Source organism: Antechinus flavipes, chromosome 2 (assembly GCF_016432865.1).
Source record: "Antechinus flavipes isolate AdamAnt ecotype Samford, QLD, Australia chromosome 2, AdamAnt_v2, whole genome shotgun sequence".
NCBI lineage: Eukaryota > Metazoa > Chordata > Mammalia > Dasyuromorphia > Dasyuridae > Antechinus > Antechinus flavipes.
The window spans coordinates 466,094,752-466,112,087 of NC_067399.1; the positions used below are offsets into that span (position 1 = coordinate 466,094,752).

Genomic DNA, 17,336 nt, shown 5'->3' on the forward strand with positions numbered 1-17,336 from the left:
TACTTACGTGCTATTTCTCCCAAAGACTGGGTTTTCTCTCCTTAAGTATCCATAAGGAATAATATAGTAATTTTCTTCCTAGTTTTAACAATGTGAATAACATAACACTAAGATTTATAAAGCAGTTTTTTCCATAATAACTTGTAGATAGAGATATACACATTATCTTCTTCACCTCTCTCCAACCCCAACACATTCCTTGGAGGTTATGATGAAACTGAGGTTCAAAGAGATATAGAGCAACTCACTCAAGTTACATAGCTACTGTCAAAACCCACACTCATTTCACATTTAGCTCTTCTCAGAATACCTTGATATTTTCCTATTAAAAAGAGCCAAGTTGGTAGAAACTGGAAAATGAATCGATGCCCATCAATTGGAGAATGGCTGGGTAAATTGTGGTATATGAATGTTATGGAATATTATTGTTCTGTAAGAAATGACCAGCAGGATAAATACAGAGAGGACTGGCGAGACGTACATGAACTGATGCTAAGTGAAAAGAGCAGAACTAGGAGATCATTATACACTTCAACAACGATATTGTATGAGGACATATTTTGATGGAAGTGGATTTCTTTGACAAAGAGACCTGAGTTTCAATTGATAAATGACGGTGCAACAAGAGAACTGTTTGGTTCTGGTATGGATTCTGTCAATATAAAGTAATTATTAAATAAAAATTTAAAATAGAAAAAAAAAAAAAAAAAAGAGCCAAGTTGGGATCCAGAGCAAGCAGGAAACACTTGAATGAGTAAGGAAACTCCTCCATACAGAGAGAGCAACCCAGCTTTCCCAAATTAAATTTACGGCATTAGGAAGAAAACTTGACTTCTCCAGAGCTGGTGGAGGATGGGGATAAGTGACTTTAAAGGCCAGACAGACCCTCCAACATTAGATTATGCTTGTTTGTATAGCAGGGTGCCCTCAGGCAAGACTATCATAAATGGCTTGAAAGTGAAATGGAGTATTCCATCTGTTTCTGGAATATTTCAACAGCACCTGCTTTTAAGGTGGTGAGCTTAGCGCTGTCTCCACCAACTACCTCCTCCCAATCATCTCTCCCTTTTTACTAAAGGAGTTATCGTACATACACATCCAGCACCTGCCTGAGGAAACAGACTCTTTTGATTTTTCTCCTACACTACAAATGGTTTAAAAAAAAAAATACCAGCATTGACAGAGCTGGAAGCTGAAGGCCCTAAAGCCTTGATTCTTTCTTGTTTCTGATTCGAGCTTGTACTACACAAAGAAAAGTGAATCTTCCTAGGTTATGGTCAGGTAGAGATCAAAGTGTCAGTGAACAAGAGAAAATAAGAGCTGAAGCATGCAGATGCAGGGAGCACAAAAATGGCAAAGTGTTGGATAGGAAATAAACAAACAAAGGAATAAATAAACAGAAGAATAAATGATTATATAAATAGACAGCTAATTTGTTAATGGACAGATAAAAAGATGAATGAATAAATAAATGAACGGGTGGATGGATGAAACATCATTTTTAAGATTTACAAAGGGCTTTCTATATACATCATGCCAAAGCCTCAAAAGGGTCCTGTAAAGTAGGTACTACAAGTGTAAGTATTTACATTTTATAGATCAGGAAATTAAGATTGAAGAAATTAACAAATTTACCCAGTATCACAAAGCTAGTGTCAGATGCAAGATTTGAATTCAGGTCTTCCTGTAGAAAAGCCCAGCTAAAAAGTACTGAATTTAAAATTTAAAATAAAGTCCCTGTGATTCAAAATCAAATACTCCTAATTAAAATCCTAGCTATGTTACTTATTACCTATGTCGTTCTGAGCAAATCACTTCTCTTGTTTATGCCTCAGTATACTTGTCTATAAAATGGGCAGGTAAAATTAAAGGAGTCAATAAAAAATTAAATTGAAGCTCTAAGTGGTAACACAGCAAGTTAGTATTGTAGCAGAACTTGAACTCAGGTATTCTGGCTTCAAGATAAGAGGAACTTTCCAATATTTAAGATTGCCTTTAAACCTCTGCTTGTTTAAGTATATTCGAACTTATGCTTATCCACCAATTATTAAGGAAATAAATCTATTGATTGTTTTTTAGTGATAGATTTCACTGTCTAGCTATAAAAATATAAGCTTCATTTCAAGATTTTTAGCTTCCCCATATATATTAATTTATTGTAATAAAAGATTTCCAAATATTTAAATATTTCAGTAATTGGACAATTTTGCTAATGCAAAATGAGTAAAATGATAATTTTTAAAAAGCTTTAAAAAATAAAAAAATAAGTAAAATCAATCAAAAATAAATAACTAAAGTATTTAAAATTAATTTTATTTTAAATTTAATTTTAAATTAATAAGAATTAGGAAATAACATTATTTTGTAACAATGAAACACTCCACCCCTAGAATAACGATGAGGCTTGGTGTTGGAATCCTTACTAACTGCTAACCAATTAGAGTTGATCTAATCTTACAAGAAGATTTTGGCCAGAACCTGAAACAAGGTACTAAGTAGAACTAATTAATACAAGGCTTGTGTTCACACCTTTACTCATTGGAGTACACAAGTATGCCAGCTTCACAAAGTAAACTTTCTAACTTCAAGGGAGTTCACATCTCCCTTAAAGCTCTTTGGGCCAGAGAGCACTATTGGAGAAAACCTATAATCCCATTCTCTCAGAAGATTCGCATATAAGGAGAGAGAGCTATTCAAGAATACATTTTTTCCAGTTGGCTGGCTGGTGGCAGACAAAGAGCTTTCAGAGGATAAAGCTACGAGTGAGAGTTCAGTGGACAACCAGATTCATCTTCATCTCACACCACTGTGGCTGAAGAAAGCAGAGGCAGAGGCTGAAGGACAGAACCTTTGGATTTGGAGATATTCGGAGGGCCCTAAGCTAAACCGGCTGTGTTTTGAGAAGAACAAGAACTCCAACATTTGAACTCATAACAGCTTGGGGATCTTGAACTCCCTCTGTTGATTGATTAAGAAGTAGTTCTCCTCAAAGAGCATATTTTAATACATCTTTAGCAACCCTGTAATAGACACATCAGTTAGTAAATCAATAACTATTTATTGAATGCCTGTGTACCAGGCATTGTAGTAAGTTCTGGGGATACAAAGAAAGGTAAAAGACCATCCTTATTTTCAAAGAGTTCACTATCTAATAAGGGAGACAACATGCACACATTAGTGTACAAACAAGCTTTATATAAGATAAACTGGAAATAATCAATGGAGAAAAGGCATAATTACAGTTAAGGAAGATTGGGAAAAACTTCTTACAGAAAGTAACATATTAATTAGGATTTGAAGGAAGAAAGGAAAGCCAGAAGATAGAGATGAAGAAGGAAAACAGTCTAGGCAAGGGCATAGCTAATAAAATGATTGCAGTTGGGAGATGGTATATCTGTTTTAGAGAGGCAATGTCACAATCAGAATACACTGCACTGGAGTGGGAGGTGAGAGGCTGAGAGGAAAGAAAAACATAACTAAGGTAATAATATGTAATAAGATAAGAAAGATATGAGGAGCATCAGATTATGTAGAGTTCTGAATGACAGAGGATTTTATATTTGATCCTGGAGGTAACAGAGAACAAGTAGAATTTATTGAATAGAGAGGTCAGACCTGTATTTTAGGAACATCACTTTGAAGACTGAAGTTAGACTTGAGGGCAGAAAACCAACCAACAAGGTATTAATGATACAGGCATGTGAGATGAAATGGGTCTGTTACAAGGTAGTGACAGCGTGAAAGGAGAAAAGGGAGTGATAGACATTACAAAGGTGAAATTTATAGGCCATGGTAAATATTTGGATAGATAGGTGAGGAAACATAAGAAATTGAAGATAATACCTAAGTTTTGAGCCTGGGGTGATTAGGAGGATGGTATCACTGCAGACAACAAGCAGAAAGTTAGGAAATGGGAGAATTTGGAGAGTGAGATAATGAGTTCAATTTTGGATATGTTGATTTTAAGATAACTATAAGATACCTAAGGCTAAATGTCTAATAAGCAGCTGAAGATTGAAGATCAAAAGAGAGGATTAAGTAAATTTGAGAACCATAAGCACAGATATGATAATTCAATCTATGAGAGTTGATGAGATTACCATGTAAAATAGTTTAGAGGGAGAAAATAGAGTCAAGGAAATGGGCCTGTGTAAGAAAAGGATGGAGTCCACAGTCTGGAGGGTTTGGAGGAGAGTTGGGATTGAAAGGTGTGGGCAAATCTGAAGTCAAAGAAAATTTAATCTTCAGGTTTTAAATTCTAATACTTAAAAAATTACTCACAGTGAATATTAATATAATTCAGTCTCCACTGCAGTAGATTATACAACACAATGTTAGAATTTAGACTGTAAGAATTGAAAGCGGCTTTAGAATATAGAAATTGTTTCTGGAAAGATTCTTAGAAAATGTAATGGTGAAGCTATATTAGCATGTGAAAGATTAAAGCTTTCCAGGAATTTAGAATATAAAATATAAGACCTGGAAGCAATTCTACACAATAGAATGTAAAAACCTAAAAGGAGCACAGAATGTTAGCTCAAGCAAGTGAGAACACATCAGAGCTGAAATGACCCTAAATATTACATACACAGTTACAAAGGATCTCAGGTGTAATTTGATCCAATTGTCATCTACAGTATTAATCAGCTCAATGACAACCCCAATAGGTAGTCATGTAAGTTCTAAAGACCTCCTCTGATGAAAAAGTCATTTGGTAAGAAAACATATTCTCTTATTGGTCAACACTAATTGCTAAAAGAAATCCTTTATAATGAGCTGAAATATATTTCTATAGGAAAACTAAGATCCTGCTTCCTAGTTGCAAACATAATACTTTTAATTTTTTTATATTTCATCTTCCAAATCCAATTCCAGAAGACTGTTTCATTTCATCATCAACTAAGTTCTCTCCAATCATGGTTATGGTAACAGATAGATATAAAGTCAATATCTGTTTCGTATTTAAAAAGAAAACAGATAAAAGCATGATAGCCTGAGACATAAACTCCTAGAACCTTCTTATTTCCTGAAAGGAAAAAAAAATTCAGGAATTAGTTCATATAAAGTTTTCTAAAGACAGTATAATTAGCTATTGCTTCTTTTTATTTTAATAAACTGAATATATTAATCTACAATTTAGAATGTCCTATCAATCACAGTCATCAACCATAATTACATTAAATAATATTGTTGATTCAAAAAATAAAAGCCAGCTAGGATGGGTACACATTGGAGCCCAACCTACAGTTTTCAAGAAGTTCTAGAATAAAAGAATGTCATAATTTCAAAGAACCTTGAAACAGAACTTTCAATGAGGACATGAGTATTTAGATCAAGCCCTTTATTTTACAAATGAGGAAATCCCGATGCAAAAAAAAATTGACTTAACCTAGGCCTGAGGAACCACATCTTCTGCTTCTAGATTACCTTGCACATTATTTTTAAAGAGTTCACAAAATAATACCCAAAATGATAAAATGATTATTCAACCTCTTACCTATAGCAGAAAAATAATACCATGTAGATAATGACAAATACATTGACCTTGTAAAAAGTGATGACACTGAATATTTTCTGAAATTGATGAGGATGTGGTCTCTGTAAGATTCCTTTCTTTCTGATTCCCAACCCCTCCTAGTTAATGTAATTACCTTTTGATTCACAAATCCTGTTCCCTTTGAATTCCAATAGAAGGTCTGGATCTGTCCCAGCCCCCACCCAGATCTGACCCAACTCGGGGCTACACCCACAAGCCCCTCTACCTAAATTTCCCATTATAAAAGGGCCAAACTGGGACCCCCTCTTTGCAGAGGTTCCAAACATGCTAGCCATGTCAGGATCCTCTGTCCGATGCCTTCCTTATCTCTACCTTCACCTATTACCTCTACCTTCACCTATTACCTCTACCTTCACCTATTCATCTCTACCTTCACCTATTACCTTACTTCCAAAGCACATAATAAACCTCTTTTATCAATCTAGCTTTCCGGGCTTTTATTGGGGACTCGCGCCACCACTAGACTTCATTTAGCACTGTATCCTTGCGCTGAATCCAATGGGGTTGCAGGAGAGCTCTATTTGACTCCCTGTACCCCAAACCTGACACTGGACCTCAATTAAAACCTAATTTCATTTAGGTACCCCATATTTAGACCTCATCAAAATCACCAGAAAGAATCAAGTATATCCGCGTAAAAATTCTGTGTATTTCTTCCTAACTTCAGTGCTTTGTCTATCGTGACATGCTAGATAAGTGTGTAAAAATAAATATACGTAGATAAACATGTATCCATACTCACATCTATATGCAGGCATAAATATATGTATGTCAATATATACAGCTATATCTATATATAGACATGCTTGAATCCTAACAAGTAGTAGTTCATCATGGTGTCACAGAAAAAAATACTGTATTTGTAGACAGAGCACCTACATTTGAGGACCAGTTCTGCTACTTTATAACTGTGTGACTTTGGTTAATTCATTTAATCCTAACTTTCAAGATCTCTTACAACAATTAATCTCATGCACTCCTCTCTAAATATAAATTTCTTCCTCAATAAAATGATTGGGGGGTGGGAAGTGGGGATTGGAGGCAGTGGACCAGATATATCTTTAAATTGCCTTTTAGCTCTAGAAATTTATGTTCTAAGTATTCTGTGTTCTAAATGCCTGCCATTCCAAGATTCCTATTTTAAAACCAATTTAAATAGTCTATATTATAACATTCTATGTACTAAGGATTTTTTCAACCCAAAGAACATTTGCTGCTATTTTTTCTCCAATTTGTATCCAGTAGCTACTCTCTGGAACCCTTTCCTCCTAGAGAATCTCTTCTCTGGATTTTCTGTTGTCATCTAATCATTCTTTTTAGTATCTTTTGCTGTTTCTCTGGTCACATCCCAAACCCTAACGATAAATGTTTTCCATAGCTCTTTTCTGGACCTTCTTCTATTCTCTCTACACTCACTTACATAGGGACTTTAATAGGCTTATCATTTCTATATAAATAACTTCCAAATGTATAATAACTAGCCGTAATCTCTTCTGAACTCTAGTCATACATTATCAACTACTTCTGGATATTTCAAAGTTGATAACAGAGGTATCTCAAAGTTCCTCTAAAACCCATTATTCTTTGACACTATCCTTTTTTCTGTCAAAGATACCATTACCCTTCCTGGCATTTTAGTTTGAACTTTGTTATTATCCCTGATTCTCGTACTCTCCCTTACTGCATATATCTAATCAGTTGTCAACTGATTAATTTCTCTTTAATCAAATAGCTACAAAGTAGTTTATCATCTTTCACCTGGATTACTGCAATCTTCTCTTATTTGGTGACTCCACATTATCTCTCAACTCGCCAATCCATCCTCTATGCAGCTGCCAAATCTTTGACTATGTCACTCCAATGGCTTTCTATGGTCTTTATAATTAAATATAAGATCTTCTGTTTGACATTTAAAACCCTTCACAACCTAGTTCCAACCTATCTTTCCAGTCTTACTAGAAAAGATCTATACTTACTCCAATTTACATGGTGGTGGTAGTGGTGGCAGCAGCAGCTTTCCTTTGTATAATGCTTAAATTTTTACAAAGCACTTGACTAAAAAAATTTTAGGAAGTAAGGAGTACAAATATTTTTACTGATGAATTAATGAGGTAAGATGATCTGGCCAAAATCAATCAATTATGACTGGCTAGGACCCATGTCCCCTGACTTCCATTCTAGTACTCTTTTACAGATAAGGAATTCAGAGATGTAATGTATGGCTCATGGTCACATAGTGTCAAAATCTTAAGGGAAGTCTTCTGATTCCAAGTATAGTGCTCTTCCTAATACACTGTGCTATCTGTGATGTGAACAAGAAGTCTTATACAAAACATAAATGAGACCTGAAAGTACAGGAGCTCCAATCCTCCTCTGTGCCTGTATTTGATGAAGAAGGGGGAAGGGAATAGGAAGAAAAAATAAAATGTATATGGGGGAATTGGTACACCAGAGAGACATCCCTTTCTGGAATTCACCCAAAGTCTGGCCTTTCATTTCAGAAGTCCACATCCACATCCTTGGTAACAGGATTTTGTCAAGGGCACCTTGAAGTTCCCCTGACCTGTGCTGCTCCATGTTAGCAGCAAAAGACAGGAGACAGGCCCCTCTGACACCTATTTAACAGATGGAGAGTGATATGTATGGTATATCTTTAATTCTCCCTCAGGAACACCCTGCAGTGCTAAAATGCAATTTCCACACAGCCCTTCTACACCAGAATTCACTCTGACCATTATTGGTAGAAGAAAGTCAAGCATCAAACAAGTGAAATGCCAAAACACAAATGGTGATTAACAAAGATCCAGGGAAGAGAGGAAGGCACCTAGGATGGAAGAAGGATTGGAAACTGGAACACATGAGAAATGCTGGAGTTACTGGTGATACTTATCCTGGAGCACAGGAGAAAGGATATGTGTCCAGAGTATGACAACAGTGATGGCTCTATAATACAGGGATGTTGTGGAGTCAAATGAGAAGAAATTCTCTCTCTCTCTCTCTCTCTCTCTCTCTCTCTCTCTCTCTCTCTCTCTCTCTCTTTGCTTTTATTTTTGTTAAGAGTTTTTCTTTTTGTTTGTTGATGTTGTTTGAGAGAGTGTCTGTCTTGTGGAAGAAATTCAGATTCTGTGTGATAGACTAAAGAGAGCAGGACTAAAACAATGGGCTAATATGGAAAAAAGGCAAAATTTAAGCCAATACATAGATAAGGATTTTCAAAAGTGGAGGTGGCTCACTCTGGAAGGATTAGATTCTTCCTCATTCAGTTAGGGGTAGACACATGATGACTTCTGAGACCCTTTCAAATTATAACTTTCAATTATTCTATGACAGTATTATCTTAGTGTCCTAAAATAATAAAACAATTTATTTCAACAACCATTAAAGTGCCTAATATTTTTACTAGAAGCAGAACCATAAATTCAGTTCTGGATGAGATATAAAATTTAAACAAAATATGACCCTTGTCATTCAGGAAAATCACTATGAAATAATATAATTATATAATATAATACATCACAAATAGAACTATAGTTCTATATAAATTAATACAAAAACAATTTATAAAAGTGAAAACAAACTACTATGTAGGTAAAGGGAGGAGAGAAGAAAAGGATAAAGAAAATCAAGAAAGCCTTCCTGAACTCCAACAGCAGTTTCTGTAGAAACTGAAGAAGGCATGATCAGCATTGGCAAGAGAGTCTTAGATGCAGACACATGTTTATTAATAATCTTGCATATACAAAATGTTTAAAAAGAAGCTTAAGATAGTTTCTGACAGTTCAATATAACAGGAAGAGCTCAAGCTATGTCATCCAATTTTCATACATGACCTAGAGGCATTGACTCCTTCATTCAAGGCATGAAATACAAATAAATAATGAAAATTATCTTCCTAGGCTTAAAAGCGTATGAACAATATTTTGAAATCCTTTGCCCAAAGTGCAGTGACTTTGAAGAGAAGAGATAGGGACCGATGGAGAACAGCTGGAAAACTTAAATTACATTTGTAACCAAGGAGGCCCAATAATACTCCTTCGAACAAGCCAGTAACCAAAGTCCAACCTCCCCTTACCTTAAGATGCAGTAGCAGCTCTTAGCTCCTGAAGATAAGCGGCAGAAGCCAAACCTCTGTTTGCTGTCAATGTCAGTAAGCACAAATGTGAAATTCTGGCCAACTTGGCTCACTGTAAGGCTAAAGGAAAGAAAGAACAAAGGGAAAATAAATTGTGCAACCAGTTCAGTGATAAAAATTATCTAATCAAACCAAGTCATTGAACCTGTAACATTTCCTTTCTCAGTAGGCCTATGGTTCTCTAAATGAACTTGTACATTTACATTTTTCATCAGCATGGAAGGAAAATTAGTAAGAAAGTCAATCTCTGGGACCACCTTTGAAAAATAATATAGCACTGTACTAAAATAAAAAGAAGTCAATCCCAGGCTCTATCACTAACTGGTAACATAATCTAAGCAAGTTAACTTATTTCTTGGGGTTTCAAGTTTCACATCTGAACTATGAACAAATTAGAATATATGATTTCTGAGATCTCTCTCTGTCAGTTCTGACATTCTATGTGAAGAGGAAGGTCAGAATCAGTTCTGGGCCTGGAATAATTAGACTGAGTTCAAATCTCACTTTACACATTTATCATTTTGTGGCCTTAAGCAAGTCACTTAAACTCTTCTCAGCCTCAATTTTCTTCAACTACAAAAATGAAGAAAAAGGAGCACCTACTTCAGAGGGTTGTAAGGATCAACTACAATAGTACAAGGTATCCCAAAAGTCTTCCTTGCAGTTCAAAGATTAATCATCTGAAAATACGTCAGGACTTTTGGGACACCCTGAACATGTAAAACAACAAATACACATACACACACACAAGCTATGTTCTATAGTTCTCTCAAACTCCAAAATTCTGTTCTAAGTTCTTTTCCAGTACTGACATTCTCTGTTTTTAGATCCATTTTAGCTCTAATGTTCTAAATACTCTGGTTTTCAATATCCTTTCCAGTCGTCATTCTTTTTTTTCCCAAGCTCCCTTCTACAGTAGCTCTCTCACTCTTTATTCCTGGTTCTATGATTACATGATTCTAAATGATGCCCTAGAAGTGCTTAGGACTACTTGGTAAAAACCATTTACAGATACAAGGAACAAGGTGAGCATTTGTTTTCCCAAATGCCATTTTCCTTGTAAAATTTTTGAAGCCTAGAGCAGCTCATTTTGGAACCCAGGAAAGCCAGATTGTTTTAATAATGCAAACTGCTTTCCAAGACAGTGAAAAACAATGCTATAGGAAAGCATTAAACAAAGCAATGTTTTTACTGCATTAAAACAAAAATAAAAAGCACATCACACATATAGACCTTAAAGTAAAATTAGAATGCAACGTCTGTTCTTTAAGAAAAAAAAAAAGCACAACCAATATATTATAAACAAACTATAATAAAAATGATTTTTAAATTAACACAAATATAGTTATTTAAAAATTCTAATAATGGAATTTAGTAATGTCAGCTTTTTAAAAGAATTTTAGGACTTATAACACTAGAACATTAAGGTTACACAAGGTTTGCCACAAGGGTATGACTCCTTAGCCGAGACGTTCATGGACAACAAGAGCCTAATAAATACTTGTTATTTATTATTAAAATACAATGAATGTCTCTGATGAGATTTTAGAATTAACAAAGAATTTTCTTCCCAAATTTTTTGATGGAATTTATGAGTTTTCGTACTTAAAACATTTTCTTTTCCACATAAAGTCCCAAAAGTGAGTCTATGTAATGTGTACTAAGATTAAAGAAGTGTTCTCTATAATTCACTTAACAGATTAAATGAATACCATTATCAAGGAGAAAATGGAAAACAATAGTTTAAGTATTCTTCTTTAAAGATAGCACTCATAATTAACGATGAGTCTTCTGCACTACATAAGACTTCTAAAAGTCAGCTCTTATAAAAGCCCTGAATAAAAGATATATATATATATATATATATGTAAATCAAGACTCAAGGAGCCTTAGGGATATAGAGCACCTTTTAATGGGTCTTATGTTGCAAGTCCTATTTGGCAGCATTATGCAAGGGGCACCAAATACTAATAGCTTTTATCTCTGCTAGCAGATGTGGTTTAGTGGAGAAAGCCCAATACCTGAGACGGGAGAATTCAAGTACCAGCTCTACTGAACAAATCTGAATCTATTCACTCATCAGTTAAACAGGGATAGCAATACTTATATTTCCCACCTCATTGTCTTGTTGCCAGGATATGATAATAATAATAACAGCTCATATTTATATAGAACTCTATGGTTACAAAAAAGAGTCAAAAATGTATAAGACTTGGAGTCTGGGTTTTAATCCCAGTTCTGACCCATATTAGCTATATAACCCTGAGCAAAAGCACTCTCCCCTATCTAAGCCTTGATTCCCTCACTTTTAAAATAAGGGTTATTCTATTTGTGCTATTGGGGGTCTTATGAGAAAAGCAATTGTTCAACAACTGTTCAGAGTTATGGTCAAGATGAAATAGAATGACAACCATTGCCACTTCGGTAGGCCTCTAAGATTTACAGAATGAGTTTCTCACCTCTCTGGCAGTAGAAATATTACTAGAATAATTCTTCAGATGATAAAATTTGTTCAGAGGAGAAAAGTGGCTTTCACGCTCTCATATGGACAAGAAGTAACAAAACTGGGAGGCCAACTAGGTTTTCTAATCTAGCATGTGCAAGTGAGGTGGTTGGAAAAGCCTCTGGATATTCAGCCATAGAATGTGGATCAGAATCCTAGCTCATTATTTAGTACCTGGATAATCTTGGGTAAATCACTTCCAATCTTTAGGTTTCAGCTTTTTCACCTACAAATGAAGGATCAGACCAGAACTCCTCGAGGTATAAATCATATGGTCCTCTGCTTTTTTCCCAGGGTTCTAGTGTATCTCACAGGATCTCTCAAATGTGATTATGTGCAGGAAAGTGTTTTTAAATCTTTTTCAGCTAAAAAAAAATTAATCTCAAATATATATCATCATCTTCTTCATCACCACTACTATTACCACTACCACCATCACTTTTACTTAACAAGGTTTTCCTATGACAAAAGTCCAGGAAAGAACCTATTTTAATTTAAAGGTGGGTGAGGGATTATATTGTTTGGAGATTGATTGCTGAGCCAAGAAAATAATTCAGAAAGGAAAAGAAAACACTTTCTTCTGCCAGGTTTAACCAAGAATGTGAATAGAAACAAGGTAGCAATTTAAAAGGAATGTGGTAATAAAACAGGTGTAAGTAATGCTATCATACACCCTGAACAAGCCAAGAGAAGAAACACATTTCTATAAAAGTTACAGAGCTGTCAAGGGGACACCCAATGCTACCTTCTTGTGGCTGTTATGTTTTATCTATAAAGCTTGGATGCAATGTTACTATGGTGACTTAATACTATGTTTTAAAGAAGGATTATATGATTAATTTTAACAAGGTTCTGAGCTGAGTATGTGTGAGAAACGAGATTCAAGCTCACATAATTAAAGTGATTGGGGACGAAAGCAAGGCTCACTTGGGGGAGGGGAAGGCCTGTGTGATTGAATTATTTTGCACAACAGGTCAGAAAAATTTTAAGTTATAAATGCTCCCCAGTTTTTTTTTAAGGTAATGCTTTGTGTTCTCACAAACTCTGTACCTTTCATAAGTTTAACTCTGAACTTCAGGTTCTAAGATGTTTTAAAAAAAAAAAAAAGAAAAGGTTCTGCCAACATTCCAAAAAGTTTAGTTGTTTGTTGGTCTAGTTGGGATGTCGTATTTAAATACTTGGTGCCTCACAAATGCCCATGCAATCCTTAGTATAAGTTTGAGAGGCAGTATAGTAGATGAAAAATACTGGCAGAAAACCAGGGTTCAAATTTAAAAGTCATATAATTGGGCAAGTCACTTTTCTTCTCTGGGATTCAGGTTGTTCATCTGTCAGATGACTATATTTGTCCTACTACCTCACATGACTATAAGGTGGACAATGCTTTGTAAATCTTTAAGTTATTACATAAACCAAAATTGTTATAATTACCTATCTCTTAATCCTTGAAGGAAAAAAAAAAGACAGGATATAAAAAGAATTTGTAAGTAGTAGGTTGTAGCAAATAAGATGGGCTAATCCTGACCTTGGGGATTCAAAAATATCTGGGTTCAATTTTTAATTCTGCAACTGTGTGGCCTGGGGCAGCTGACTTCCCTTCTGTAAGCCTCAGCTTTCTCCTTGGTAAAATGGAATTAATAATCCAATCTACACAACTACCTCAAAGTTATTTTATACTGTAATTATAAGATCCTGGCTAAAGTCTTTTACAAATTATAGTGTTACAGAAAAATATATTACTGTTTAAAAAAAAAAGCCTATGCAAAATACTTCAGGGGACCTATAATACCATCAAGAGAGAAGTAGGCACTTCTCTCAATGATAGAGATCACAATTTTTCCATGACTTAGTAGTTAATTTGGTGAAGCCAAGAAAAAAAAAAAAATCACACCCTAATGGTCAACAATCTGGTAATGAATCTCTTTTCATTCAGCTGAGAAAGTCCTCTGGTAAATGGCACACTCAATCGATCAACAAGTATTCACTAAATTCTAGTTATATGTCAACCATTGCTTTAAGCTATAGGGAGACAATGAAAAAGCAAAAACAGTCCCTGCCCTTAAGAATCATACATTCAAAAGGAGAAGAAAACAGGCATATAATTATATAGAAAATCCATACAACAGATATAAGATAAGCTTAGAGAGAAAACAAGTAGGAATTCCAGGGACAGGGATCCCATACCACTGATTGTTGGTAGGTCTTATAATAGCTTGTCCTCTTTTGGCAGCACCTCCAAGGTCACCTCCACACTTCAACAGTAAGATTTTAGTGGAAGAACAATAATTACACACTTACATAGTACTTTACAATTTATAAAGTGTCTTCTTTGTAAAAGATTTCATGAAAACATTAATATCCTCATTTTACAAATGAGGAAACTGAAACTCGAGATTTGATGATGCTTACATGACTAGAAAGTTGGACACCATTCTCAAGTCACTAGACATGAGAGTAGGATTTTCATAAAGATCATCTTTCATATTCACAAATAACAATAATAATAAAACTAGCAATGTGAAATGTGCAACTATTTTATTTATTTGGGACTTTAAAAGAATTCATTCATTCATTCAAGACAAGAAGAATTTATAGGATCAAGTATTAAAGAGAGAATACTAAATTTGGAATCAGGAGACAGTGATACTAATTCTGACTCTGTCACTAACTTTCAAAGAATAGTCACTCCTACACTCTAGACTTTAGCTTCCTTACCAGTAAAAACCAATGAATTGAACCAGATAGCCTGTTAATAAGTTCCTTTCAGCTCTGACATTTTTATGTTCCTAAAAGTTCTGTATTTGGCTTATCTCTTCTCCTATGGGAGAAACTACCATTTGAATCCTGGTGACTTGGACAGATCAGCCAAGAGAAGATGTTTCCCTCCGGCTGTAATTCTTTTTTATAGGTATTGAGCTTTTGGTTAACAACAGCTGCTAGTCAGACATCTAATTCAAAGAGAAGGGGCACTCTAGAGATTACATAGCTTACAGAAGGACACTTACTTTTACAGACTGGTTGGGTGTACTGCTAATGAATAGTTAGGTAACAAACACATCACCAAATGAGAAAGCTCAAAACTATTATATTTTAAAATATCTCTTCTTGGGCAATTTCCAGTTAACTTATAGTCAGGAAGTCCCCATCAAATAGCCCTTAAAGGCTTCTGCATGGCAAAGGACTGATTCATCTTTTCACTTGTTGATACAGACTATAATAATATTAGATATTTGTCTGAGATGACTCGTTTGGAAAAAAAAGGATCTCATTTCTTAACAGTTCCTTTTTCTATGTTTGCCCTCAATTTCACCAGCAATTCTTTGTCTTACAGTAATTAAATGATCATAAAATGTTAGAGTTATAAGGGACCTTAGAACACAATAAGAAAACACAGACTATAGAGAATTAGAGCAAAAGGAAATTTAGGACACAGAACACAGAATGTCACAATTCAAAGGCCTTGAGAATGTAGACCTAACATGAAACATAAAAAATGTAAAGAATTTTAAAGCTCAAAAAAACTTTTGAGATACAAATACATTGGAATTGGGAGAAATCTTAAAACAAAGATTGGTTAGAGGCTCACAGAACCTTAAAGTTCATTTAGTATAGACCCCTCATTTTACAGATAAAATTAATTTACTCAAAGTTAGTGGTAGAGTTGGAAACAGAATCCACAACTTTACTATAACCTTTTAACTTTCTCAATCTTTAAATTTTCACAATTCCTCAGGATAAAATTTCTTCATGAAATTGTTTTTTAAAAAAAAACAATTTTACTATAGAAGCCCCAAGGAGATCAGCAATTCTGAACCCAATTGGACCCTAATTCCCAGCAAATCAAAATAAAACCAAAAATAGAAGTACCTCTAAAAGCAAAATATGGATTTAAGGATAAAGTCAACACTATCTTACACCTTTTAATGTATCTTCAAAGTCCATGTCAACATGGAGAACAAGGAAGAAAAGCAATGTTTATTCAAATCACAGAATCTAACCTTCATGCTGCCTGCCAAGTGATGGTTATTTCTGTCTCCTCCAGAAGCATTTCATTAAATCTTGAAGAAGCTTCCAGGTATAGTATATAAATGGAATGCAGAGGCATGGACCATGTGGATGAAACAGTTGGATTCCAGGTATCACATGAGAGACAAGGTCCATGTTAGCCAAGTCATCATCACCAAACATTTATGGAGAAATTATATGTGGGCCAATGTACTGAATCCCACGTGATAGTTACTTGTCTTTTCTTCCACTGTTCCTGGGTTGTCAAGCAGGAATGGCTTAATATAGAACCACCTGCAGACTAAATAAAGTCCAAAGTCCTTAGCCTGGCATTTAAGGCTTTCTACAATCTAGCTCTAACCTCTCTTTCCCACTTTCTTCCTCATTCCTCTTAATACATTACATGCTCCAAACAAGATTGTTTAGCCAAGCCCCTTTGTCTCTGTACAGCACATTCCATATGTTATCAACACATTATATTTGCTGATGTTGTTCCCAGTACTTGGAATATCTTCTCAGCCATCTCCACCATTCTTCAAGAGCCAGCTTAGATACTATCTGTATACCATGATCTTCTCTCATTCCTTCTATCATAAATAACCCTCTTCTCTTAAGCTCACCAATATCATAACATTTGTATGTCTCTTAAGCATTCATTGTATCCCATGTGATACATAATTATGAATCTCAAACTCCTTACTATAATGTGAACTCCATAAAGGCAGAGACAACTCGCCTCTATTTTTTATTCTACTATTCTGTATTATTACTCTATTATTTATCATGTCTGGTGGATGCCCAGCCAAGCACTCTGTATTGAAAAATAGAAGCTTCACTGATGTTTGTTGGGTTATGAGGATAAAAGGTGGTAATGTAAAAAATTTGCACTGCTAAACTCAAAAGGCTATAAATGATAATTATTATTATTAGTTGAACTGAATAGCCCACCTTTTTCTTACTATGTAATTTGTCTCATCAACCCAATTAGGTTCTTTGAGGGAAGGCGGCCATGTGTTATAATTCTGTATTCTGAATAGTTCTGATATAAAATGTTCAACAAGTATTTAAGGATTTGTCTTAAGTATATATTTTCTATCACCATTATTTTTTCAAATGGAGAGAATGTTACTTCTACTTCA

General features: G+C 34.8%; 1 protein-coding gene across 5 annotated transcripts in view; it reads right to left on the bottom strand.

Moving 5' to 3' along the window:
• Positions 1-17,336, bottom strand: part of DENND1A (DENN domain containing 1A) — a 687,683-nt gene that overhangs the window by 471,850 nt on the left and 198,497 nt on the right. For all 5 annotated transcript variants that reach the window (XM_051979612.1, XM_051979615.1, XM_051979613.1 and 2 more), the window contains exon 5: positions 9,630-9,749. In XM_051979612.1, the coding sequence (XP_051835572.1) occupies positions 9,630-9,749 (120 nt within the window). The remainder of the gene's footprint in view (positions 1-9,629; positions 9,750-17,336) is intronic.